The sequence below is a fragment of the Benincasa hispida genome, chromosome 8, assembly GCF_009727055.1.
Source record: "Benincasa hispida cultivar B227 chromosome 8, ASM972705v1, whole genome shotgun sequence".
Classification (NCBI taxonomy): Eukaryota; Viridiplantae; Streptophyta; class Magnoliopsida; order Cucurbitales; family Cucurbitaceae; genus Benincasa; species Benincasa hispida.
The window spans coordinates 33654636-33682088 of record NC_052356.1 but is presented as its reverse complement, the minus strand read 5'-3'; the positions used below and the strand labels follow the sequence as shown (position 1 = coordinate 33682088).

The window sequence follows — 27453 nt, the reverse complement described above, 5'->3', positions numbered from 1 at the left end:
ATATAACAAACGAAAAATAAGAAAGGGTTATAAAACAAGTTTCTATTTTTGTTTCTATTTTTCAAGAAACAAAAAACATAAATAGTTATCAAACATGTTCCCGTTTCTAGTTCTAAAAAAATAAGAAACAAGTTGTAAGAAACCAGAAACAAGAACGTTATCAAATAGGCCATAAATTGCATTCTCTCAAGTTAAACAATCATAGGGTGAAAAATTATCGACTTCAGAGATGACAATGAGTGACTTATTCATTGAACTATATCGTTTAAATTTCATCACACATATAAAAAGGGATAGTGAATCTATTTTTTAATGTGAGAATCACCTCAAAATAACAACTCAAACAATAAATATGATACGATTGAAAAAGAAAATTCATCAAAAAAATAAAGCAAAACATATGAATTTTAAGCTTTGGATTAGAGGATTTCTTTTTTCTTTATTGGGAGGGAAATGGGAAAAAAAAAAGAATTAATGATTAAAAAAAAAAGAGAAAGGGAAAAAAATGATGGTATTGTCTCCATATTGTGTGTGGTTTTTGTGGTAGGGAAATGAATGAAGCACTACCTTAAAACAAGCAAATGATTGCATTGTCCCATTTCCATGTCTTCACGCCTCTCATACATTCTCTACCTCCATCTCATCCCATGCATCATCATCATCATCATCATCAGTATCCATACCCATTTTCTCTCTCTTACTAACCGCGACCTCTCGAAAAAATTATTCGATATATTTGTCACATTTTGAACTGTCTCTTAATATCGATTTGTTTTAAATTTCATACTTATACGTCTCTTGATAACTATTGGATACATATTCAAAATATATTTTATGACTTTTGTTTTGAATGGATAAAAAAATGTATAATCACCAACCACGTTGTATCAATCTCTTTCATTAATTCTGAGAGATAGAAAAGGGAGGGAAAACGAGAGAAACTAGTTAGGAAAGAGAATAAAATTATTAGCCACCGGAAAAGAATGTCTTTTGCCAAATCAACAATAATCTTCTACTCCCAGTTGATTGTTCTATAACGGGCCTTCTCATTCCCCACTCTATTCACTCATCTACACCTTGATTGTGTGAGTAATGGTATAATCACAAATCTTAAACTCTCTTTCATATATCAAATAGTGTAACATTAATGACTAATTTTGCATTATTTCAATCTCTTCCAATAATTTCTCAAAAATAAAAAAAAAGAAAAGTTATATTATTTTAAATTTTCTTCAAATACAATAGTGTAAAATTATCAGTCACATTATTCCGAAATTTCTTAATAATTCCTCATCAAAGGAACTAGCAAGAGAGAGAGAAAAAAGCTGTACAAAAGGGTATCTTTCTTGCAAGAGAGAAGATAAAAGCAAAGCCAAAAAGCCCCCTTCATGGTCATCAATAAAAACGCCTCTGCCACATTTTTCTTTCTATTCAAAAGATATACATAACCAAAAAAAAAAAAAAAAAANACCAATTTTTATCATTTATCATCAGCCACATTTCTGTCTATCTGTCCTAAACCTGAGCCTCTGCTCCCAATTACTCCCTCCATTTTCCCCCCTCTCTCTCTGTTTTTTCTTCTTGAATTTTCACATCACAGTTTGGGAAAACTTCCCCTGTTTTCTCTCTTCTGAAACTCAAAACCAAAGAGAAAAGAAAGAAGGAAAAGAAAAGTTGAATTGAGGGATTACCCATTAAAGGTTTTTCATTTGCCATTAGCTGTTTGTTTGTTTCTGGTACTTTTCTCTGTCATGTACAAACCCACAAACACAAAAACACAAATTCCCTCTTCCCTCAAACCTTTTTTCCGTGGGTTGATTTGATTTCTCTCTCTCACCCTTTTCTTAGAACCTCGAGATTGGCGTCTTTGATTAAGACTTCCATCACTCTCTCTACCTCTTCTTCTCATTCTTCTCTCCATTTTTGGGTTTTTTTTAAGCAGTAACAGAGAGTAACACTTGATGGAGAGAGGAGGCTCTCTTGGAGAGAGCCTGCCTGAGAAGAACAAAAACAACAACAAACAGCATCATCAAACCAACAAAGACGAAGAACAAGAAGAACCCACCACTCAAAAACACTTTTGCTGAAAAACTGAGATCCCCATTTCCATTTTACTCCTAAAAAGACTGGAAAAAAAAGGCAAACGAGGTTTTTGTTGATTAGAGCACCAGAAAGTACTTTCTGGGTCGCCTTTTCTTTGCTGATTTAGAGTTGCTGAGGGGGATTTTTTCTTTTCTTTTATGGCTCTTGTCATGCATAGAGATTCCTTGAATAAGCAGATGGATACAAGCAAGTATGTGAGATATACGCCTGAACAAGTCGATGCATTAGAGAGGGTTTATGCAGAATGCCCAAAACCCAGTTCGTTGAGGAGGCAACAGCTCATTCGGGAGTGTCCTATTCTCTCTAATATTGAGCCTAAGCAGATCAAAGTTTGGTTCCAAAATCGCAGGTAAATAGCTTAAGCTCTGAGATTAATGGAAATTTGGCAGTGGAATTTCTATTCTTCCTGTTCCTTTGACGCTTTCAAGCTTGTGGCTCTTGACAGTATGCATGTCATTTGGGTTTTTTCTTCTTTTATCTGTCTAGGAAGTGAACGTTGAAGAGCTTGAAGGATTTTGTGGCATTCATTTAAGTTTGTTTATGTTTTTCTTGTCTTCTCTGTTTTCATAACATATTTTCCTCCATTTTCCTGAAAAATTGAAGCTGAATCAACAAGAGAATGATTAATTATATCTGGGTTTAGTTTAGCTTTGCAGGGCTAATTGTGTACATCCTTGTCGTGGTAGTTTCATACTCTTTCAGTTTGTATCTAACTTTTTAGATCTTGTCGAATGCATACAAGAATATGTCTGCTTTAGTAGGTATCCTTTGATTCTATATATTTAGGAAAAGCATATATTTATTGATTAATAAAATAAAAGCTTCCTTTTTCAAATTTCATACACGACTTCTGTTTCTAGCTTGCTTGTCATTTGATTTTTTGTTTTTTTAATAGTTTCTTTTGAGTTTTTCTCTGTTAAAAAAATACTTGGTATGGAAGCTTTCTAATGTAGGCGTGCAGTGAAGCCTTGTATTCTAATTATTTTGTCTCTCTTTCATTTTTGACTTTGCATTATTTACTTTTCTTGCATTCTGTTTTGGGAAATCTTGCATTGCACTTTAGCTCCTCAACCCCACCACACCTTCCACTTTTTCCCACTTCTATTCCGAGGACAATGTTCTTGGAATTATTTTCTTTGAACAAGTTTAGCTATAATATCGTTGTCTGCTCTGGAAAAATGTTCAGTGTTTTCCCACAATGTTGCATCTACTTGAAAGATAATCTGATCTAATCAAACTTTGTTGAACTTTTTCGTATCTTTTGGCTTTTTATTTTATTATGATCATTATTGTTATTATTATTATTTTTAGGGGNTTTGCAAATATGTGCAAGTTTGACTGACATGGAAATTCTTTAATGGATTTTCTATGTTGTTTCGGACATTAATGGCTTCGATATTAATCAAACGTTTTGGAATCTGGTATCATCATTTTTGTACGTAGGTCTTTATATCTCCATTTCTTTAAGACTTGAATTTTTCATTTGGTAGGAAGAATAAAATGAACTTTATTTGGTCATGCTTGGGAAAACTTCAGTATATTTGCAATATTAGACATGTATCCAACTAGCAAATAAGCTTGGCTTCCATCTTTGGTTCCAACAATATTTCCCAGTGCAGGTTGCTCTATCATTTTTTAGTGGGGTGGTTATTCGACCACTTTTTAGTTAACAAAGTTTAGTTGGTTTTAAGAGTCTTTTTCAAGTTCAAATGTTTCCAAATCTATAAGTTTAGTTGAAAGGCATACTGATTCCTCATGCATTATTATAGTCGTAATTCTTACCGGACTTAGTATGTTACCCCATTTAAAGTTTGTAATAGCAATTACTATTATCAGGAAATACGATTAGTCTATAAGAAAGAAACCATTACACTACGTCTCAGCGTTTCCTATTATTTAAATGAATGAAACTTTATCCTACTAATTATTTAGTTATTAATGAACATTCGTCACCAATTTGACTGGGCAAGAAGGAATCCTTTCCTACCCTTTTATGATCCCAAGCAAAAATCACAATATCTCCAATGCTGGACTTATTATATGTTGTATTGAAAATGCAAAAAGGAGGATCTAGTTTTTTTTTTTTTGTAATTTATTTATTTATTGATAAGTCGATTTTTGTATTGTTAGATGTCGTGAAAAGCAAAGGAAGGAAGCTTCTCGTCTTCAAACAGTTAATAGGAAGCTAACTGCGATGAACAAGCTGTTGATGGAAGAGAATGACCGTTTGCAGACGCAGGTCTCTCGTTTGGTTTATGAGAACGGATACATGAGACAGCAACTGCATACTGTGAGTTCCTTTAAGCTTCTTTATGTCTGTTTGGATCCGTTTAAGTTTTTATGGAATTCACTTGACAGAATTCATTGAATTGGTAATTCTATTACTCATTTTAATAATGGATCAAAATTTGAATAGAACAGAATTTAGTTGAACTTTATTGTTCAGAATTGGGATGGTAATATTCATTTAAGAAATCGCCAAGTTTGTCCTTGTAGAAAAACTTGCATGAGATATATATTTTACCATATTTATCTCATTTGAACTTCCCTATTTCTCCATATTATATCATGCCTCAGTGTGAATTTGTTTACTTCTTTAATTTCGAAACTATTTTCCATGATCCTGGTTTGATTACTAATCAGATCAGACCATACTCTTATTGGTTTTGATACTCTAAAAAATATTTTAGAATTCCGAGAGTATAATATCTACACTTGGTTGTCCTACTGATTCTTGATTTTATGAGTTTCCATGAATTGCGTGGTGTTTATTTTCAGGCATCTGGAACAACCACAGACAATAGCTGTGAGTCTGTGGTCATGAGTGGTCAACAGCATCAACAGCAAAACCCAACTAAGCATACTCAAAAGGATGCTAATAACCCAGCTGGGTAAGTTCACGTTCTGAAACTAACAGTTTCTATGACTTTTTTTGTTTTGAGTATGATTTATTACTTAGTCTCATCAATTCATATGGCTGTTGTTTCTGTTGACAGTCTTCTTGCAATAGCCGAGGAGACCTTGGCAGAGTTCCTTTCCAAGGCAACAGGAACTGCTGTCGACTGGGTACAAATGATTGGGATGAAGGTAAGTCTGAGAATCATTCATGACCAAAATCGATGGTTGAAGGTTGTAGGGAGTATTTTGACAGTGTTCTTTTATACTGTTCAAAAGTTTGATTTCTTTGTTCCTTATGCAGCCTGGTCCGGATTCAATTGGGATTGTTGCTGTTTCCCGCAATTGCAATGGGGTAGCAGCACGAGCCTGTGGTTTAGTGAGTCTTGAGCCCATGAAGGTACTTTGGATCTTACAATGGGCCTCTATTCAGTTTCGTGTATTTTCCTGTATGTTAAAAATATATATTTATTGTAGGTGGCCGAAATTCTCAAAGATCGTCTGTCATGGTTTCGTGACTGCCGGTGTGTTGATGTACTAAGTGCAATCTCTACAGGAAATGGGGGGACCATTGAACTCTTATATATGCAGGTATCCTCCTATCATTGTGTTTTACGATTTTTTTTTTTTTTTTTTTTTTTTTTTTTTTTTTTTTTTTTTTTTTTTTTGTTTTTAAATCATATTTACCCTTCTTGTTTTTCAAACCAGACATATGCACCTACAACTTTAGCTGCAGCACGTGACTTTTGGACTCTTCGATACACTACAAGCTTGGAAGATGGCAGCCTTGTGGTAAACATTTCTCCTGAACGTCATAGTTACTCTCTTTATGTTTTGATGTAATTCTTGAGCTCTACTGGTTTTACTCTAATGGAGCAAAATAAAAGGCCACATATATTATTTTCAGCATGTAGCACTTAATTGGTCATTCATACTTAAAAACTTATTTTTCAATGATCACTTATTTGCAGATATGTGAGAGATCATTAACGTCATCTACTGGTGGTCCATCAGGGCCCCCTCCATCCAGTTTCGTAAGAGCTGAAATGCTTCCAAGCGGGTATCTTATTCGAGCTTGTGAAGGTGGTTCCCTTATTCACATTGTCGATCATGTTGATTTAGATGTAAGTATGCTCTCTGATTGTTTCAAAAAAAAAAAAAAAAAAAGATTGCTGATGATTTATCTGTTTTTCTCCCATGGTCAAATCAATATTATATCGTGCTATCTCCCACCGTATCGGAAAATATTTTCTTGATGGCCAGGTTTGGAGTGTTCCTGAAGTTCTAAGGCCACTTTATGAATCAACAAAGATTCTAGCTCAGAGAATGACTGTTGCTGTAAGAATTGTTGCTTAATAGTTCATCCTTTATTTGTATCATATATGTTCACAAATATTGTGCTCAACAGGCCTTACGCTATGTTCGGCAAATTTCTCAAGAGGCAAGTGGAGAAATTCAATTGGGTGGAGGCCGCCAACCGGCTGTTTTAAGGACTTTCAGTCAAAGGCTTTGTAGGTAAGGCGCTAAACTTATTGTCTCAAAGTTAGGCCATGCTGGACATTTTTGGTTAAGGCTTGACATGTTTGAACTTTCAAGAATGCCTCCGAATTCTCTAAGTTCAACAATTTTAAAATCTTCTTTTTGGTACTTAATTGTTTATGTTTTTTGTGACACCAATGATATCTATACACCTTTCTTTTTATGTTTGTTTCTCAAGTTACTTATAGTTTTTGGAAATGGTTTTAGGGGTTTTAATGATGCAGTAAATGGATTTGTGGATGATGGTTGGTCGCTTATGGATAGCGATGGAGTAGAAGATGTGACAGTTGTTATTAATTCATCTCCAAACAAATTCCTCGGTTCGCAATATAACACATCATTATATCCTACTTTTGGAGGTGTATTGTGTGCCAAGGCATCAATGTTGCTCCAGGTACTCTATTAGTCTGTTGTATTCTTCAAATGCTAGGCTATTAGACATCAAGTATGAACTTTTCAACTACTTTGTGGTTCAGAATGTCCCCCCTGCTTTGCTTGTTCGTTTCCTACGAGAGCATCGTTCAGAATGGGCTGATTATGGAGTTGATGCATACTCTGCCGCATGTCTTAAAGCCAGTGGATATGCTGTTCCATGTGCGAGACCCGGTGGCTTCCCTAGTGGTCAGGTCATTCTACCACTTGCACATACAGTTGAGAATGAGGAGGTAACGACTTTTTATTTTAGCTGAAACTTTTTTTCCCTTGAAGTTTATTCACCATATGCTGTTGTGTAGTTCTTGGAGGTCGTTCGGTTAGAGGGCCATGCTATGTTCCCTGAAGAAGCTGCTTTAGGAGGACGGGATATGTATTTATTGCAGGTTGGTTTTGCTTCATCTACCAGGAGTTCTTTTATAGATGTCTTTGCTTTCCATTGAAAATCGTTGATCAAATGCTTGCTTGGCAGCTGTGTAGTGGGGTTGATGAAAGTACAGTTGGTGCCTGTGCTCAGCTTGTATTTGCACCTATAGATGAATCATTTGCCGATGATGCTCCCTTGCTGCCCTCTGGTTTTCGTGTCATACCATTGGAGTCCAAAACAGTTCGTGACTTTCCTTTGCACACCATGCTTTCATTGGAAAATTTGCAATTTTGATGGAATATGAACATCTTTAATGGCCTTTTTTAACTTGAAAGTTCAAACCGAACAAGCTGACCAATCTTTGTTAATCTCATATATCTTCTCTTTTGTATGTTGTAGGATGTGCCTGCAGCTACTCGAACGTTGGATTTGGCATCTACTCTCGAAGTCCGATCTGGAACTACCCGCACAGGAGGTGAAATTGATGTTACAAACTACAACCTCAGGTCAGTCTTGACTATTGCATTCCAATTCACTTTTGAGAACCACATGCGAGATAGTGTGGCTGCTATGGCAAGACAATATGTCCGAACTGTTGTGGGATCAGTTCAAAGGGTTGCCATGGCTATCGCCCCCTCGCAGCTTGGCTCCCAAATTGGTCCAAAAAGCCTTCCCGGCTCCCCAGAGGCTCTCACATTAGCTCAGTGGATCGTGCGAAGCTATAGGTATGACATCTTATCTGAAGTGTATCATTTGGATCTATATGTTTGAGAATGAAAGCATAGAATTGTCAATATTTTTCCTTCATTGTTTTATGCAAGGGCTAACGAGATCATCGACGCGATGTATTCAAAACCGAAGTCCTTGAATTTTTAACCTTGCAAAATATCTATTCAAGTTTTGTGCTCTTGGTGTCCCACCTGTATTTTTATTCTTTGGTTCCTCTTATAACATATGTTGAATTTCAGGATCCACTCAGGGGCAGAACTCTTTCAGGTTGAATCCCAATCTGGTGATGCTATATTGAAGCAGCTTTGGCACCACTCAGATACAATCTTGTGCTGCTCTGTCAAAACTAATGTAATAAGAAATGTCTTCTTCTCTTCCATTTCATGCTTATTCGGTCTATGACGTCGTACAACTTAGCAGTTTTTCAAACTACTCGCTGTCTGGCTAGGATAAACATAATTCTGCTATGGTTCTAAAACCGATGCAGCACATACTTACATGATTAATGAACTTTGCAGGCATCCCCTGTTTTCACATTTGCGAACCAAGCTGGACTCGACATGCTCGAAACTACCCTTGTTGCTCTTCAAGATATAACGCTTGACAAAATCCTCGATGATGCTGGTCGGAAGATACTGTGCTCCGAATTCTCCAAGATAATGCAACAGGTAGATTTCTGTTTTCTATTGAACTACACATGCTGTTGACTTCATTTTAATGCTGCAACTGCTCTCAGTCGACTCAGAGTAGGTAAAATCTAAAGGTGTACAAACATTATGCAGGGATTTGCATACCTTCCAGCAGGGATATGCATCTCGAGTATGGGCAGGCCGGTGTCGTATGAACAGGCAATTGCATGGAAAGTTCTGAATGATGATGATGTCCATCATTGTCTGGCTTTCATGTTTGTTAACTGGTCCTTTATGTGATTGAAAAAATGTGGTTCGATCAGGTTATTTATTTACTAAGTTATATAGTTATCAAACGAAACAAAAAAGAATAGTAGATGCGAATGTAATTTGCAGGATTTGAAGGTAAACTTTCATGTGCATTGTAATTTTGTTTTGGTTAAACTATATTTTCATCCATGAACTCTACTATGCTTTGGAACTGGAAAGGGCTCATTCCATCAATGCCTCCAAATAGACCAATTAAAAATAAGGTTAAAATATGGTTTATCTTGACATTTGCTTCTTTCTCCCTTTTTTTCTTCTAATTTTTTAAACCTTCATTTTCAAATATGAAGCTGTGTTTAATTTCTATTTCAATCTCTAAGCATTTTTCTTTATTTCTATTTCAATCTCTAAGCATTTTTCTTTTCAAACCTCTATTTTATGGTCAAAACTTTTAGTTGATTTTTGGATTGATTTCTTAAGTTAGCTCAATTCGACCGATCATAACTAAAAAATTAAAAAAAAAAAGCTGGTAAAAGTGTTTTAAATACAAATTTAAAATTGTTAGTTAATTGTGTAAATATAAAATATTTTTGTGGTTTAATCTTATATAAACTATTTGTATAGGATATTTCTGCTCACATGGCTCCACATCAATGATCAGAATCAGATTATTTGTATCACTTTGTCTATAGTGTCATCAGGATAAGATATCCAATTTTATCCATTTATTATAGACCATTTAGGTTATTATTTAAACAATATCCACTTGTATGTCTTTATATACTTATTTAAATTACATGAAATAACCTCATATTTTAGTTTATGGGATTTAGTATATACTTATAAAATAATACTTATTTTATTAACAACAATATGTTTATACAGAATTTGCAAACAATAAAATTACAAGGAGATTTACGATACCATTCCTAAGAATTTTTCACTTGTCCTAAAGCTTAGGGAGACTAATGTACAATACAAATAAAGTACAAAATACAATAAACTAGGGCATACACTATAACCCAGTAACATCTCCCACTTGCCCTAAACAATGTGTCGCATATCTCGTAGACCCAGACTTTTTAGATGACTCTTAAACACTTTAGCTGTGAGAGCCTTTGCAAACGGATCAGCAACGTTATGCTCCGACGCGATCTTCATGACAATCACATCACCTTGATGCATAATCTCACGGATCAAATGACATTTCCGTTCTATGTGCTTGCCTCTTTCTGACTCCTAGGTTCCTTAGAATTTGCCACAACACCACTGTTATCACAATAAAATGTGATGGGCAAAGACATATTTGGAACAACTTCCAAATCAGTAAGGAACTTCTTAAGCCAAATAGCCTTTTTAGCAGCTTCACAAGCAACTACATATTCAGCTTCCCTAATGGAGTCTGTGATGCATCCTTGTTGGATGCTTTGCAATACTATAGCTCCTTCATTCAGAGTGAACACTGACCTTGATGTAGATTTTCGAGAATCCCGATCAGTCTGAAAATCAGAGTTTGTATATCCTATAAGGATCAAATTCTTATCTCGATACACGAGCATATTGTTCCTCATTCTCCGAAGACACTTGAGGATCGTTTTAACCGCCGTCTAGTGATCTAATCCTGGATTGAACTGATATCGACTGACAATCCCTACTGCATAGCAAATCAGGTCTAGTACATAACATTGCATACATAAGGCTACCAATAGTCAATACATAGGGAATCCGTCTCATTTCCTCAACCTCTTGAGAAGTCTTAGGACACTGTTTCTTAGATAAAACAATTCCATACCTGAAAGGTAATAAACATTTCTTGGAATTGTGCATCGAATATCTGACAAACATCTTGTCAATATACGATGCCTGAGACAAGGCCAACCTTTTGTTCTTACGATCCCTTATAATCTGGATTCCTAAAACAGATTGCGCCTTTTCCAAATCTTTCATTTGAAATTGAGCGGCTAGCCATTTCTTAACATCAGCCAGAAAACCTACATTATTCCTAATGAGTAGGATATCATCCACATACAGCATGAGGAAAGCTACTAAGCTATTGATGATTTTCTTGTAAACACGAGGCTCATCAACATTCTGATCAAAGCCATAAAATTTGATCGCAGTATCAAATCTTATATTCCAAGATCGAGATGCTTGTTTCAGTCCATAAATGGACCGATTAAGCTTGCAAACCTTTTGCTCTTGATCTTGTTCAATGAATCCTTCTGGTTGAATCATGTAGAAGGTCTCTTCAAGATTACCATTCAAAAAGGCAATCTTGACGTCCATTTGTCATATCTCATAGTCATAATATGTGATTATGGACAAGAGAATCCTGATAGATTTTAACATGACAACAGATGAGAAAGTTTCTTTATAGTCCACTCCCTCAACCTGGGTATACCCTTTGCCACAAGTCTAGCTTTAAAGGTCTGTACCTTTCCATCTACACCTTTTTTCCTCTTATAGATCCATTTACAACCTATAGGTTTTACCCCATCAGGTTAATCTACAAGCTCCCAGATAGAATTGAAGTACATAAGACTCTATTTCTTGATTCATGGCTTTAATCCATTCATCTTTGTCAACATCTTCCATTGCTTGCTTATAAGACAATGGATCCTCAATACCATCATAAGATATGATATTTTGGGCTTCTATTAAACCCATGTAGCATACAAGTGGGTTCAAACCCTCACACTACGTCGAGGCAATCTCAACATTTGAGATGGATGACTAGATGAACTGACATTAAGAACCCTTGTTGATCTATCAGCCTGTTCAACAACTCTTGTTGAAGTTTCAACAGTCTCATTAGAAATCTCATTTACAACAAGTTTACTTGTGTTGGGAATGTCCTAGAACTCGCAATTCGTAAATTTTATGTTAAACATTCTATTTATCAATAAAATATTATCGAGTATTTTATTCGATAAAGTTGTTGATATTGCATTATATTATGAAAATCCAATAAACATATTCATGGCTATAGTATGAATACTTTAACTTTATGTGGTGACATAAATAGGATCAAGTTAATAGTATATAACCTAAATGGTCTATGGATGAAATTGAGTATCTCATCATAGTAACACTATTGGATGCAGTCCATTTTGTATAGGTAATACAAATGATGTGATCCACGGATTATTCATGTAGAGACATGAGTGAGGGCATCATCCTATGCATAAAGATTGGACATCGAAATAGTCACTTTTCTTTATAACGACTGTTTACTGTTAAAACTGACTATTTCATACTAAAGTAACCTAGGATAACTCGATCCTAATCCTGAGCTAGCTATGAACTCCTGTTTATTTGGGATTGTCCTTTGATCTGTATGTGTGAGAGTAGTCCAACAACACTACTCAATAAGCCTTACATTTTGGGGATAAGACCGTATAGATAGCTGGGTGTTGGGATTGGTGTTCTAATTCTCCCGGAGTCTCGTTGTTTTGTAAAGATACACATTGTTCAATGAATAAAATAAGTGTTATTTAATTCTGGCATTTACTCATATTCAATAAACAAAGCTCCTTGGTTATCTTATCTGAACTTAAACATGTATATATGATATACAAGTGGATCATGCCTTAAGTGATAACCTAAATCGGTCTGTAGTATAAGGATTAAGGTGGGATACCTGATTCTGGTGACATTACGGATACGACCTGCTTTGTAGAGGTTTGCAAGTGTTGTAAACTACTACAGATGGTAGATCCTGACCATTCGTGTGGAGACGTGGAGCGGGGGTGTCTTATACAAAGAGTTTGTATAAGACCTAGACCACGAGATGACTAGACTCTGTATATTACATCGTTGATACTAAAGACTTGCATCTCACCTAAACGACCATAGGTGACACAACCTTAATCTTGAGTATTTTGGGAACTCCTGCCTTTGAGGGCATCCTTTTCTTAGTATAGGTGAAAGTGGCCAGATTGCCAACTCAACATGCCTATCTTTTTGGGGACTTGTCTGATCTGGGAGCTGGGAACTCAATCCACAATATGGAATTCACTCCTTTCCGAAGCAGGGATAAGTAGAGAGATTGCTCCCTTAAGGGCTAATTCCGGGGCTTGAACATAGTGGCCACAACTTCTTTTTGGAAGAAAAGACTCAGTTATAGTAGGACTATGACTTATGTTCATTAGAGAGATCAGTGGTACTTAAGGAGACAAATGTAACTACAGGGGCATAACGGTTATTGGCCTAGTTGTACTTACAAGCGATCTGTGAAGGGTTTTCGCACTGCTGATTGGTTAAGATGGACAGATAATATATCTGTGGTAAGGAGAGTTCAACTGTCAGTCTTTAATGGAGTGCTTAGCAGTTAACGGATGGTGGATCTCGTGATTGGGAACTCTTGCCTTTGAGGGCAGTCCTTTGATTTTCATGGGTGCGATTTGCCAGATCGCCGACTTAAACCTACCACTTTGGGGATTCGTCTGATTTGGGAGCTGGGAACCCAGCTACATAGGATGGAATTCACTCCTTCCTCGAAGCAAGGGTAAGTAGATAGATTACTCCCTTAAGAATTGATTCTGGGGCTTGAACGATGTGGCGCTACAAACCTTCTCATGGTCCGAGAGGTGTCCACACATAGTAGGACTATGTTGTATTATTCATTAGAGGGATCAGTAGTACTTAAGAAGTTAGATGTAACTACAGGGGAAAATGGTAACTTGGCCCAGCTGTACTTACGAGCATCTATGAAGGGTTATCGTACTGTTAATTGGTTATATCCGATAGACACAGAAATATATCTGTGGTGAGAAGAATGTAGTTGTCGGTCTTTAGTGGAATGCCTAGCAGTTAACGGATGGTGGATCTCGTGGCTAAAGAGTTTAGTCAGCTATTTATGTACTGTTGGAGCTTCGAGCCATCAGTCAATAAGGTCCCCTTTGTAGCTCAATGGATTCAAGTTGAGAATCAGTTTTTGGGTCAGTTTGAAGTGTTCAAATTGACAAGAGGTAGTTTGATTATATATGATATAATTAAACGGGTCAATTATATATGATATAGTTGACATGATGTATGAGATGCATTAATTGGAGGAAAATGATATAAATATGATTTATATCTAGTGGAGGAGAAAAGGCTTATGGTTCATATGTTGCATATGATGTAATATTAAACCATAGGTTATAAATATAATAAGATTATATTAATGTGTCGATTCTCTACTTTTACGTTTTACGTGTTCTTTATTTGTCAAACCTAATACATTAAGATTGACATTGTAAATTCATGGATTTTTTTTTAAAATAATGTTATTTTAATATTTATTGACAAAAGTAGGGTTGATTTGAAAGAATTGACAAAAATAGGGTAGTGAAATTGTGGATCGGGACCAAAATCGTGGACAAGGTCTACAACTTCCCTCCACATCACGTGACCAGCTGTTGACCTAACACTGACTTGCCATTTGATGACTGCACATGTCTGACATGCTGCGTTGAGCAGGAAGTTGTGGACCTGGTCTAAGACTTTCATACTTGTGTATCGGGTATACGAGTTAGTGGTCTCAAACCCTCCCACCACCCACCGATCATTTCCTTCTTTAATCTCCAACTTTCTTTCTTCCTTCCTTTCTTTCCCAGCCCATCACCAGCCACATGTCCAACATCTGTTGTCCACTATTCTCCCTTGCCGCCATCGTCGACCTTGGTATTTTTTTCTTCAGTATATGAGATTGTGCCTCAAATATCTATATCATATAGTAGCATCAACCAGATCATGTGTTGAGACAGTTCAATCTGCGATAAATGGTACCATCATTGTGCCAAACACTTCCGAAACTACATGAGATCGATTTGAGAGGTAAACAAGACCAAGACTGGCATTGAATTCATGTCGAATATCTATTGCTATGGCGTGCACGTCATGATTGTTGTACACAAGGAGAAATAATAAATGGGCAAGTTGTATCAGATGACTACTTTTCCTAGTATGATTCAATCATGAGAGTATTTATCACACCTGACGATGTTTACTATTACTGCATGGTAAGAGTTTTATTATCTTACTTTTTTCAAATGTATGATATGAACACTATTTAGTATTGATTTTATCATCATACATAATAATTTGTCCAAGATGTACACCGGTATTCAGTACAATACAATTTATAAGAGTTGAGTTCAGTGTGTGACCAAAACTTGGTAAACGTAGAAAATATTATTCAATAGACAAGACGACTCAATGTTGCTGACATTGATCGAAGACGTATTCGTTGTAGACGACAACGACAACAAGGCGAAGCTAATCCAGAGGCACACGAAGACAACTACCATGTGAAAAATTGAGTGACGTGTAATTCAAACTTTTAGTTTCATTTGAACTTCTATCTTGAAATAAAAGAATTAATGAAATTATATTTTATCTTGAGATGCTAAATCTAATAAATGAGTATGATTTAAAAGAACAAGCACATAACTAGTAAGGAAGAAAATTGTTAATTAAAAATAAGAAAAACAATCTAAATAGGAAAAAAAATTAAATCGTGAACGGGGTCCACAAGTTTGGTCTTCTTCATTGACCAAGTCCATGCATACGCTGACATGATAGCCATCTACCAATCATGGGGGTGATGACTTGGATTAATAAAAATCGTGTACCGAGTACACAGTTTTGGTACCATATTTTTGTCAATATTTTTTCTTTAATCCTACCTTTGAAATTTCTTTTCAGTGTATTATTCTGAAACATAACCCTAAGTTCACGCCAGTAGGGCTATTTATGACGTTAAATTTGATTAGAATCTTATCAAAAGTGGAAATATAATAAAGTAATTGAATTAGAACGTTGATATTAAAAAAAGGGTTTCTTTTAGAACACGGGAGATACATAGGATGAAGATCCAATCCGTGGATCCCCACGAAGAAAGTTTATCTAATTAAATATGCTTTGGGTTCACATCTTTTTGGACAAATGAAATTGGAGAGAGAATCTGCATGACCAACAGGTTTTATTTACTTCATTTTTCAATCACTCTCATACTCTCAACCAAAATTTGTTTGCTTAATTTTACCCAATCATCATCAGATCAGATATAATCCCCCAGTGATCAAATTTGTTTTGTTTCCACTCTGATCTCTAATCTTTCCTCTTCATTCTGTTTCTCAGGATTCCTTTTCTTTTCCTCTGTTTTTCGTTTTTTGGTTGATTTTACTTTAGTTGAATGTGTTATAATGATTCCATTGCGATTGCGAATACCTTAGATCCATTTTGGAAGAGCATTTTTTCTTTTATTTTCTGTGTCACAGCTTTTCTGAATCTTCTCTTTTTATTTCTTCAGGCCATCTGAAGAAATCTGGTTTATGAATCACTGATATTCAAAGGGAGAATGAGTCATTTTCCAGCGGATTTCAGGAGACCTGAACCAGGTGTGCATACTGAAGTCTCTGTGGGTGCGTTTGTTTACAAAGCAGATTTTTGCATGCATTTTTCAAAAACTTTATGCTTTCTTTCAACTTTCTTGTGCAGCTAAAAGTAGATTAAAAGATCTATTGCTTCAGAAAGATAATCAACTTTGTGCAGATTGTGGTGCCCCAGATCCTAAATGGGCGTAAGCTTCATAAACTTCATATTAAAGGATTAGGATATAATCGTTTAGTTTTATAATTTGTTTCCTGTGAACAAAACGTAGTGTCTTTCATTGATGAATTTACTTCTTTGCGTTTCTTTTCTATTTATATGAACATCTGAAAAAGTATGATGTATGATTCACTGCCTATGCAGCTCTGCGAATATTGGTGTCTTTATATGCTTAAAATGTAGTGGCGTGCACAGAAGCCTTGGAACACATATATCAAAGGTAATGCTCACCTTTCTGTCACTGCAATAAAAGTTATTCTCATGTAGTTTTCTAATTATTAAAAGTTTATCATCGTACAAGTAAAACTAAATTTGATTTACTTGAGGGCAAAACAATTGGTGCCATGTATTCTTGCACCCTATATATTGCCAAACATAGTTTGAACAATTAGTTGGTTTTTAACAAATAGCTCTCAGTTGGTCAGTGATGCTCTTGTTTAAATATTTCAAATGAAAGGGTACATTTGAGGATTATACTTCTTTCTTGTATTAGAAAACTTTGTTTGAACTCTTCTACCTTTTTGTTTCTGCATTGTGATGTCTAAAGAAAAGTTATAGTTCTGAGGAAATTTTTGGTTTTGGTTTAGGTTCTGTCAATAACATTGGATGAATGGTCTGATGATGAGATTGATGCAATGATAGAGGTTGGAGGCAACGGTTCTGCTAATTCGATATATGAGGCTTTTATCCCTGTTGGATATACGAAGCCTGGACCAAGTGCCAGCCATGAGGAGCGTTCAAACTTCATTCGGTAAGACTCTGACTTCCATTTATTTAGCATCAAATTGGATGCTTTACATCCACCCTAAGGTAGTTGTCACTGAAGCTTTTGTGTGTTTGTGCATCAAAATTGATAACTAGTAACCAGTCTGTTGTTTCTACGATCATTTCAGCCATAATTTCATGTAATTTTGTTACTCTTAGACTCTTTGTACTTATTTAAGATGTCATTTTCTTTCACTTCAGTATCAATAAATGTATAGTAAGGAATTCGGGTCTTGAATAGATGACGATAAGATAAATATTCAGTAACCATGCCTCTGCTCAGTTTTTAATCTCATTAAAGCAGTAATATAAATCGTCAATCTTTCACGTAGGTCTAAGTATGAGCTTCAAGAATTTTTAAAACCGAGCTTGAGAATTGTGTCCAATAACTCAAAGAGTTCTGAGGAGCCGAGTTTTTTTCAAGAGATCTCTGATAGCTTTCGAAGCTCAAATTCTTCAAAGAAATCAGTAAGTTCTAAGTCTTCTATTTTATAACACATGATAGAATGTAATTTTCCAAACTGTTTCACCCTTAAAGTGGCGATCGGTTTTATTGTGGTAAAGATACTCCTTGTTCACTGCAAAACATTATGCTTGAAAAGATTATTGATTATTTAAAATCTGGTCATGATTAGTAGTTGAGGACTCTTGAACAAGGTCAGCAGCTTAGTACATTAAACCATCTATGGATTGTAATCTGATTAACTGTCAACTCTTTCTGATCTTGAGATTAGCCACAAGAAGGCATGGTTGAATTTATGGGCTTACTGAAAGTCAAGGTGATTAAAGGCACAAACTTAGCCGTGAGAGATGTAAAGTCCAGTGATCCTTTCATTACCCTAACTCTTGGGCAACAGGTCAGTCATAGCTCTGATCATTTCAAGGGTGCATGCTTGTACACTCTCTTAATTGGATTGTTGCAAAGTAAAGGAAGTAATGAAAATAGCAAGGGTATGTTTGGGAGGATTCTGAAATTGTTAAAATCACTTTTGTTATTTTTCTAAATCACTCTTAAACATGTTTATAATCATTCAAAATCGAGTTTGATAGTATGAAAATTGTATTTAAAAGTATAAAATTAAATATTAAATTATTTTCGAGTCATTATAGACTTGTTTCAGGGTGATTTTGATTTTTGAACATGACAAAAGTGACTTTAACAATTTCAAAATGACTCCCAAATATGCACTAAACCTGTTAACATGCTCAAACATAGTTGGATTGGACAACTTAGTAATGAAAATTGTTTTTGTCGCTGATAGACTGCTAAAACAACGGTGATAAAGAGCAACTTGAATCCAGTTTGGAATGAGGAACTCATGCTGTCCGTTCCTCAAGAATATGGACCCTTGAAGTTGGTAAGTTTTTGCGGATTGTTACTGATAGTTGCACAATCTAATAGAGGATCCAATATTAGAGCTTCCTTGAATTTAGTATTTCAAAATGAGAAAATTTGTTCCATTTAGTAATCATTTTGTTTCTGGTTTTTTAAAACTAAGCATATAAATATCACTTCTTCCGCCTATTGATTTGTATGTTTTGTTGTCTACATCTTAGGAGTGTTTTCAAAATTCAATCCAAAATTTAAAAACTAAGGTCTTGTTTGGTATCCTTTTCGTTTTTAGTTTTTTGTTTTTAAAAAGTTAAGCCTATTTTCTGTCAATTTTTTACAATGATTTGCATCTTTCGTAAGTACAAGAGTTCAATTTTTAGCCAAATTCCAAAAACAAAAACAAGTTTTGGAATACTATTTTTTAATTTTCAAATTTTGACTTGGTTTTTGAAAACATTGATAAAAGATATATTTAAAAAAAAAAAGAAATTAGAGATGGAGGTGGAAAGAGTGTTTATGGGTTTAATTTTTAAAACCTAAAAATTAAATGGTTACCAAACATGGCCAAAAAAAATAGTTTTTAAAATCTTGTTTTGTTTTCGAAATTTGACTAAGAGTTCATATGTTTTTATAGAAAATATGAAAATCATGATCAAGAAATTGTGTGAAAGAAGCAAATTTTTCAATAACCAAATGGTTATCAAATGGAACCCTTATTTTCATGTGTGATGCATTTGATTCAACCTACTTGAATATATGCTATGAATTTTAGCATATTTTGTGAAAAAAGAAGTGTATACTCATTTGTATGCCTTCACATCATCCATTGCAGCAAGTGTTCGATCACGACGTAATTTCATCCAATGACTTGATGGGTGAAGCAGAAATCGACCTCCAACCGATGATAACATCAGCAATGGCATTTGGAGATGCTGAAAAGCTTGAGAATATGCAGATAGGAAAATGGTTGAAGTCAGATGACAATGCCCTCATTGACGACAGCGCTGTCATCATCATCGACGGGATGGTGAAACAAGAGGTATCACTGAAGCTCCAAAATGTAGAATCAGGTGAAGTGTACTTGGAACTAGAGTGGATGCCTCTTGATCAATAATGTGGTTTTCATTTTGATATTGCTCATGAAATACCTCATTTGATCTGTCCAATTAGATCAAAACTTCAAATACCCTTTTGTCCATGTAGGCCTAAATTTTTACCATATACTACTAAAAAGGGGATTTATGATAATGCAATGTTGTAAAAGTTGAACCATGTTTGTATGTATGAGGAAAACTAAGAAGCATTTGTGTGGGTTTGTTTGTAGGGTAAAAAATTGCTTGCTATTTTTAGCTTTTCTTTTATTGGAAATAAATGTTTTATTTATGATATGAAATATTATAAATGAAAAAAATTATATACAAGACTAGTATCTCATGAGTTGCTTCTTTTTAACTTTTCAATCGCCCAGGTAAAGATGGCAAGATTTCTTAGATAAAACTAGAGGTGTCCAATTTTTCTACGAGGCTGAGACCTCATGGGACTTGTCCTCGTCTCTAATGAGATGGGGAATCCTCATTTAGGTGGAAATGGGGTGAGAGAGTGGAAGATGAAAATTCCCTATGAGTTAAATAAGGATCGAAAATGCATTTTTCATCCTCATTCCTAATTCCCTGTCCCGTTTGTTTTTCATTCAAAAAAAAAAAATTGTTATGTATGGATAATTAAATAACTTTTTTTTAGATTAGATAATTAAATAACTTAATATGAAGTTTAATTTAATTTAAGAGGGTTAAGAAATTTTTATGAGAGTTAACAATTTAAAGGATCCATAAGTAACCATTTCAAAGATGATTCATAACCAATTTAGATTAGGAATGTAAATAGGTTGGGTTGGGTTGAGGATGTTTTTAGACCAACTCAAAAATTCTGGTTGGTTGAGTTGACAATCCAAAAGATCAAAATAAAGTTTCCAACCCAACTCAACCTTTATAACTTGGGTTGGGTTGAGTTAGGTTATTGGGTTATAACTTTTTTTTTAATTAAAAATATGTAAATAAATTCAAATGTTAAATACCAAATATATACGATACTTATTACAAACTTTAAACAAAGACAAATATCATAAAAATTTTAAAAGAAAAATATTAAAAATTCACAAATTATTTAATGTAAAGTAATTAAACTTTAAACAAAAAGAAAAATATATATTATTAATACATATATAATTTAGGTTGGGTTGGGTTAACCAAATTTATTTTTAGTCAACCTACGACCCGATCCAACAACAATAAAAAAAAATTTAACCCAACCCAAGAACAAAACCAACCCAATCCAACATTTACATTTTGGGTTGGGTAGTCCGAATTGTTCCTGGTGGAAACCTGGCCTCTTGAAACTTCGCGTGGGGAATTCTCTCTCTGCTTTCCGTGAAATTAAATAGTAAATTCTCATGAACAAAAAATGAAATGGGGGACGGGGAATGAAAGTCGTCCATTTCTATTAAGATTCGGTTAATTATTAAATAGAATGATGTGATGGTTTGTATTTTTGGATGATTAGACTGGTGATTTTCTATAGAAGATCTCAAAAGTCATTTTGCATTCAAGATTTTGACAATTTGCTATTTTGGTGTGTTGATTATTGACATTTTAGTTTACTTTCAGCTTACTCAATCCATGTTCGATGTAATTCATCTTTAAACAAATTTCATCTTTAGTTAATAGAATCTTTAACCGCAGGATCAAAATAAATATTTTTTAAAAATTTAGAGACTAAAATAGATGTTTTTGAAAGTTTAGAGACTAAAATAGAATAAGATTCAAAGTTTAGTAACCAAAATAGGATTTAAACCTATTTTCAAATAAGATCCTATCCTATTAATTTAAAAAATAGATTAATATCGTTTTTTTTTCCCAACACACTATTTGAACATTTGACTTGGAAGGCGTATGTATTTTAACAACTAGTTGAATTATTTATGATCACGTTGATATCATGGTATTAAATTTTCATCGATATGTCAATATTTTCTATTGATATTAATTTTATATATTTCTATAGATTCGATATATCGACATGAGATGTGAATCAACATTTTCATTATATTGTAAAAAAGTTTAAGAAAAATAAGCAACAAAAATGTCACTAATGTATGTTTAATATAAATAATGATACCATGTTAACTTGTTTAAAAAGTGTAAAATATTCATCATTAATTATCTTGTTTATTTTTTGTTTCATAATTTTTCAAAAATGAATTTAGACGAATTTATAAATCTACTCTAACAGTTTTAAAACATTTATGAAAGGTAGAGAGTAATACTGTCATTCGAAAGATTAGACATTTTTTAAATAAATTGTTTTTTTTTTTTTTTTTGGCTACTAGAAAATTTTGGAATATTTTACTTATGACCTAAAAATTTAATCAAGGAACGCAATGAACAATAGGCACAATTCGTCTAGAAATTACCATAGGAGATTTGCAAGTGAGCACCATATTTCACGTAGTCGATGCAAGAACCACCTACGGATTATTGTTAGAGCATCTCTTGATTCACAAAAATAGAGTAGTAACCTTCACGCTCCACCAGTGTTTTAAATTCTATCAACAAGACATCAAGAAAGTCAACGCTGACTCCAAGCCATTTTTAGAGGTTGAATCTCACTTTGTTGATGCAAAGTTTTATCTAAGAAGTGATAATATCAGTGAAATTATAATGGCAGAGGTTCTTATGGCCAAAGGCACTTATAAGCCTGAGCAACAAGCGATCACAACAATAGAGTCGAATGAAGTGGATGCTTTCAACAATCGAGGAAATGATGAACCGATCGCTCAAAACAAGTCGGAGACCTGATGAAAAGACGATACGTCCCAAGAAAAGGTCTCAAACCCTTATGTTCTACGCTATGTTCCTCTTTCTTGAAGCGAGAAAGGCGAATCACCATTTACATAATGTCCAAGGAATCTGACGATCAGAGACGTTAAAATTTTGAAGGAAAGCTTCACAACACCACTTACAAAGAAAGGTAAAGGAGGAGTAAAAAAGGGTGAGAAAGAAGAGGTGAAAGCAACCTTTCCATAAAAACGAACAAATGATGGCTTTGATCCAAAGGCATATAAGTTGTTGACAAAGGTGGAGTATGACTTTATAACTCGCACCAAGCTTAAAAGCCTAAAAATATTTGATGAAAGGCTCGAGTTTTTCCTGACGCAAAAGAAGCTTAAAAAACAAGGATAATCTATACCTAGCTTAAGGCCTGGACTTGGATATAAGTCCTCTGAACCAATTTGCATAACTGAAAAAGGGAAAGCAAAAGTTGTAGACACGTGTCACATTACCATAGAGGAGAGCCACGATTCTAAAGAGAAGAAGAGAAGCAAAAGTTAGGGGACTTTTGTGTTCAGTCGCATTACTCCGTTAGTGGCACGTACTTTAGGTTTTTAAAGGCTAAGCACACCTGCAGTTGAAGATGAAAATTTTAATTAAAATTTTATTTAAAATTTGATTAAGATTTGAGCTTGACTTTTGGGCTTAGATTTAGAATTTAGATATTTAATATTGGGCTTCACAACATTATAAGTCTATACATTACAAACATACATATAAATAAGTTATTTATATATTATAGATATATATTTATAAAATATTTAAAATATAAATACATTAAATTAGGGTCAGGGATTAATTGGAGTTGGGGTCAGGGTGGGGATACCGTCCTCGTCCCCGCCCCATCCCCTGACGGGACCCTAAAAAATTTCCCTGGTTTGACCCATCCCCGGTCAAACCAGGGATTCCCCACGCCGATCGGGGGGAGGCCTCGCGTGGACCCGACCCCACAGGAAATTTTGCCAACCCTAATGAAAATCAACATTTAACTTTTGGCTCCACCTGAATTTCAGCCTTTCAAAGGATAAATGGAAACTCGAACAAGATAAATAGAGTATGTTCTACTCCAGCTATGCGGGCATCTACTTTCGAGAGATTAAGCGTGACCATGATGCTTGATTTTATGAAATGGAAATATGGATGATATGTATTGATGAAATTGCGTTGTGCACTCAAGTTTCCCCAGTGGAATTCAAGTGTAAATTCCTCTGAGTTTTTTGGTAAGTCCAGGGTCGAACACAGGGACTTTTGAAAACAGATTGCGTTGGTAATTTTTATGACGAACTTTAACCGGTTAAAGAAATAAATCGTTAGGTTTGTTGTTTGTGTTGATGAAAAAATGATAAATGCAACAGAGTTTGAAAAGAGTTGATAAACGGGAGATGCGATGAATATGCGGTGAACGGGTTGAGAAGGGTTTCGGCTAACACTTCCTAGAATGCGTTCATGCTTTGCGATCATGCAAAATGCATACAATAGTAAACCATCTCTCGATGCGAATGCTACGACTTCTAATATTAGAACGCATGTGATATATGTGATAAGTCTATAGGACCTACACATAAGCCTCTATTCTTATTTACGCGATGACAGGATAACACACAAATAAAGTGACCACATAATATCATTCCTATCTCTAGGATGTATGCGATGCAAATTGACAAACAGAGCTTATCTTTAAGTCCCTATCTCTTGTTTATGCAAGTCTAATCTTGCTCTTTTGAGTCCAGATTCTAACCTAGCTCTCTCGAGTCATTAGGTTCTTTCTTTAGACTCTCTCTCGAGTAACTCTAAAGGGTATTTTGCACAGCATAAAACAAGACAATCGCAAGCAATGAACTTCCTAGGTCATGTTAACTTAGTTCTTCTCAAACTATTCAACTAGTTTAGCTACTCATGCATATTAAGAGAGTGAACAGATGTAGAAATAGAACTTCCATTGTATAAATATGAAGATGAAGTACAAAATAACAATGCAAGTATAGAATAAAGAGCCTGGTAGCAATCTCTTGCTGCCAGGCGTTTACACTGTTTTTCTACTCGTGCTCAAAATGATAATCTCACTCTCACGAGAGTCGGCTCGCTCTCTGCTCCTACGCCTCAAGGTTCTCTCTCGAGTTGCCCTAAGCGATCTCCGGTGCCACCACTCTTCTCTTGCTCCGCCTTAAAATGAAAAGGAAAACTATGGACAGCGGCGTGAACTTGTGGAACAAAAGATTGTAAAAAATGGTGAACCCCTTTTCTGAAGACTGCCCTTGGTATTTATAGAGCATCCATGGTGAAAGGCGGCTTCTCTCTCCTGGTTGTACAGATGGGACAGCTTTAATTCCTGATTGATGCGCCTAATAATTATCACCGAAAAGCTGAATGTACTTTGTGACCGTTATCGGTTGTCAACTTAATTTGGATTCGACTGTCATTAGTTTTTTGTCCCATCGCACATAATTGGCCTTTCAGCAAGATGTGCCCACCATGTTGCGTTAACCAAGTTGCGGCGATCCTTCTTGGGCAAATGTTTGCGAGCACGATCAACGAAAATCCTTGCTGTGAAGTTGCGCTCAACCAATGATTTCCTATGATCGCAATTCTTGCATTGCGTTAACGCATATTATGCACAAAAATACAAAGATCAACTGTTCTAATGCGTTGAACACATGCGACCGAAATATTATGAAATTGGTGCTTAATGGATGCAAGTTAACATATTTCATCAACGCAATCTAACATTGTTTAAGAACTTAGCACTATGATAACGTGCATTTTTACCTGTTATCAGACCACAACAAGCAGTCAGAAGTGATCTCCCATAGCGTTCTCAAGCAAAGCATGCGAGGTGAAAAGTGATGAAAAAATTTGCAGTACTATTCCCTAAAAAATGAAAAGAAAGCTGCTTGTTTCTGTAGATACAGAGAGCTTATTAAAAGTAAAGCGACCCGATCTCGTTATCATTCGATCTAAAGAGAATGATCCAGATGATGAAGAAGATGCGAAAGTTATTGCCATGTCACAATAAAAGAAACATCAGATTCTGACGTGCTTAAAGAAGACGCAGAAGAAGCTCCTTTATCATTTGAGGATGGTGGTCAATTAACGGTTGGTGAGCTGAAGGAAGTCAACTTAGGCACAACCTTTATAAGTGCACAACTTACTGATAGCAAGAAAAAAAAAATATGTGAGCTTACTCACGACATATAAAGATGTCTTTACTTGGTCATATAAAGAAATGTCTGGGCTTATACCAAAAGTTGTTATCCATTGCCTAACAATTAAATCGAGGTATCGACCAATCAAGCAAGTTCAGTGACTCTTTCAGCCATAATTGACTCCTCAAATTGAAAAAGAGGTTAACAAGCTAATAGAAGCTAAATTTATACACGAAGTCAAATACCCAACATGGATAGCCAACATTATTCCCATAAGAAAAAAGAATGGTCAACTACGTGTCTACATGGATTTTCGTGACCTAAATGATATGTGCCCAAAAGATGACTTTCCCTTTCCTATCACAGAAATTATGATTGGATGCCACCACAAGGCATGAAGCTCTATCTTTCATGGATGGGTCATCGGGATATAACCAGATTCGAATGGCTTTAAGATGAGGAGAAAACAATGTTTCGAACTTCAAAAGGCGTATATTGTTATAAGGTGATGCGTTTCAGATTAAAGAATGCAGGTGCCACATACCAGCGTGCTATACAAAGGATCTTTGATGATATGTTATATAAACACGTTAAATGTTATGTCGATGACCTTGTAGTGACTCTAAGAAGCGACATGACGACCTAAAGAACCTGAAGCTTGTCTTTGATCGTCTAATGAAATATTAATTAAGAATTAACCTTCTTAAATGTGCTTTCGGTGTGACTTTAGGAATGTTTCTAAGACACTGTGGAATCGAAATCGACTAATCTAAAATCGATGCTATCCAGAAGATGCCAAGTCCAAGAAATCTGCACAGGTTAAGAAATCTTCGAGGTCACTTGGCCTACATCAGAAAATTTATATCTAACCTTGTAGGATGATATCAACTGTTTCAGATATTAATGAGGAATGATATAGTTCTTAAATAGGATTAAACATACCAAAATGCATTCGATAACATAAGAAGTATTTGCTCAACCCTCCGGTCTTGTGCACGTCTAAAGTTGGAAAACCATTGATATTGTTGAAATATGGTGCATTAGTCCTAAGGGCATATTAAGAGCATATTTGTCTTTTCCCTAAAATTAGGGTTTTCCTCATTCTATTTAATCTGTGTTTAGGGTCTCTTGTATGTATGACATTAAAATTATAAAACTTCTCTATCGTGGTTTGTTCTCTCTGAATTAGGGGTTTCCACATAAACCTTGTGTTATCTCTTTTCTTCTTTACTTTTAATATGGTATCAGAGAAAGGTGATGAAACCTCAGTCCTGATAGAAGAAATTCAGTCATCATACGTGGTTGGTGATGGAGCAATAGCCAACTCAACTAATATGGCCATGATTCAAGTGGCCATGGATCGGTATCTCCGGACAATCTTGAACCCAACACAACAACAACCAACTGAGGAGCAGCTGTCGATTGTCCTCAACCCTACAGCCGTCAAAGCCGCTACCCAGCCTTCGAGCAACCGCGGATGATCCAAACAGTGAGCGGTCCAAACATAGTTGCCACGCTGTTTCTTGCACAACCGCAACAGGTGATGGATGGGTTCGCTTTAGCTTCCGGGTTAGGTCAGATGATCGTGCACCTGTCCAGCAACCAGTCACTCACGTTCAAGCAACTCTCGTGCCAGTTGTTTGCGATTCCTCCCAAACCATCAGTCGCACATGCTCTCGATCCGTTCTTGCATCAGTCAGCCACTCATCATTTAGCCGTAGCAATACCTAGCCGTGTAGCTTCTAGCAGTAGTGCTGAGGTGTTTAGG

At 35.4% G+C, this 27453-nt stretch overlaps 2 protein-coding genes across 2 annotated transcripts; both read left to right on the top strand.

Moving 5' to 3' along the window:
- Nucleotides 1–1440: 1440 nt before the first annotated feature.
- LOC120083652 (homeobox-leucine zipper protein ATHB-14-like) lies at nucleotides 1441–9151 on the top strand. The gene is made up of 18 exons (XM_039039486.1): nucleotides 1441–2452; nucleotides 4234–4393; nucleotides 4882–4994; nucleotides 5100–5190; nucleotides 5303–5398; nucleotides 5476–5589; nucleotides 5707–5790; nucleotides 5970–6122; nucleotides 6262–6336; nucleotides 6407–6513; nucleotides 6745–6931; nucleotides 7014–7202; nucleotides 7272–7355; nucleotides 7442–7576; nucleotides 7736–8061; nucleotides 8305–8416; nucleotides 8584–8733; nucleotides 8848–9151. Exons 1-18 carry the CDS (start codon nucleotides 2241–2243, stop codon nucleotides 8992–8994), a joined length of 2535 nt encoding a protein of 844 aa, XP_038895414.1. The 5' UTR covers nucleotides 1441–2240; the 3' UTR covers nucleotides 8995–9151.
- Nucleotides 9152–15775: 6624 nt separating this feature from the next.
- LOC120084107 (ADP-ribosylation factor GTPase-activating protein AGD12-like) lies at nucleotides 15776–19988 on the top strand. Its single transcript, XM_039040008.1, has 9 exons — nucleotides 15776–15925; nucleotides 16259–16346; nucleotides 16447–16528; nucleotides 16702–16777; nucleotides 17145–17308; nucleotides 17655–17790; nucleotides 18057–18179; nucleotides 18585–18680; nucleotides 19488–19988. Exons 2-9 carry the CDS (start codon nucleotides 16307–16309, stop codon nucleotides 19767–19769), a joined length of 999 nt encoding a protein of 332 aa, XP_038895936.1. The 5' UTR covers nucleotides 15776–15925; nucleotides 16259–16306; the 3' UTR covers nucleotides 19770–19988.
- Nucleotides 19989–27453: the final 7465 nt, after the last annotated feature.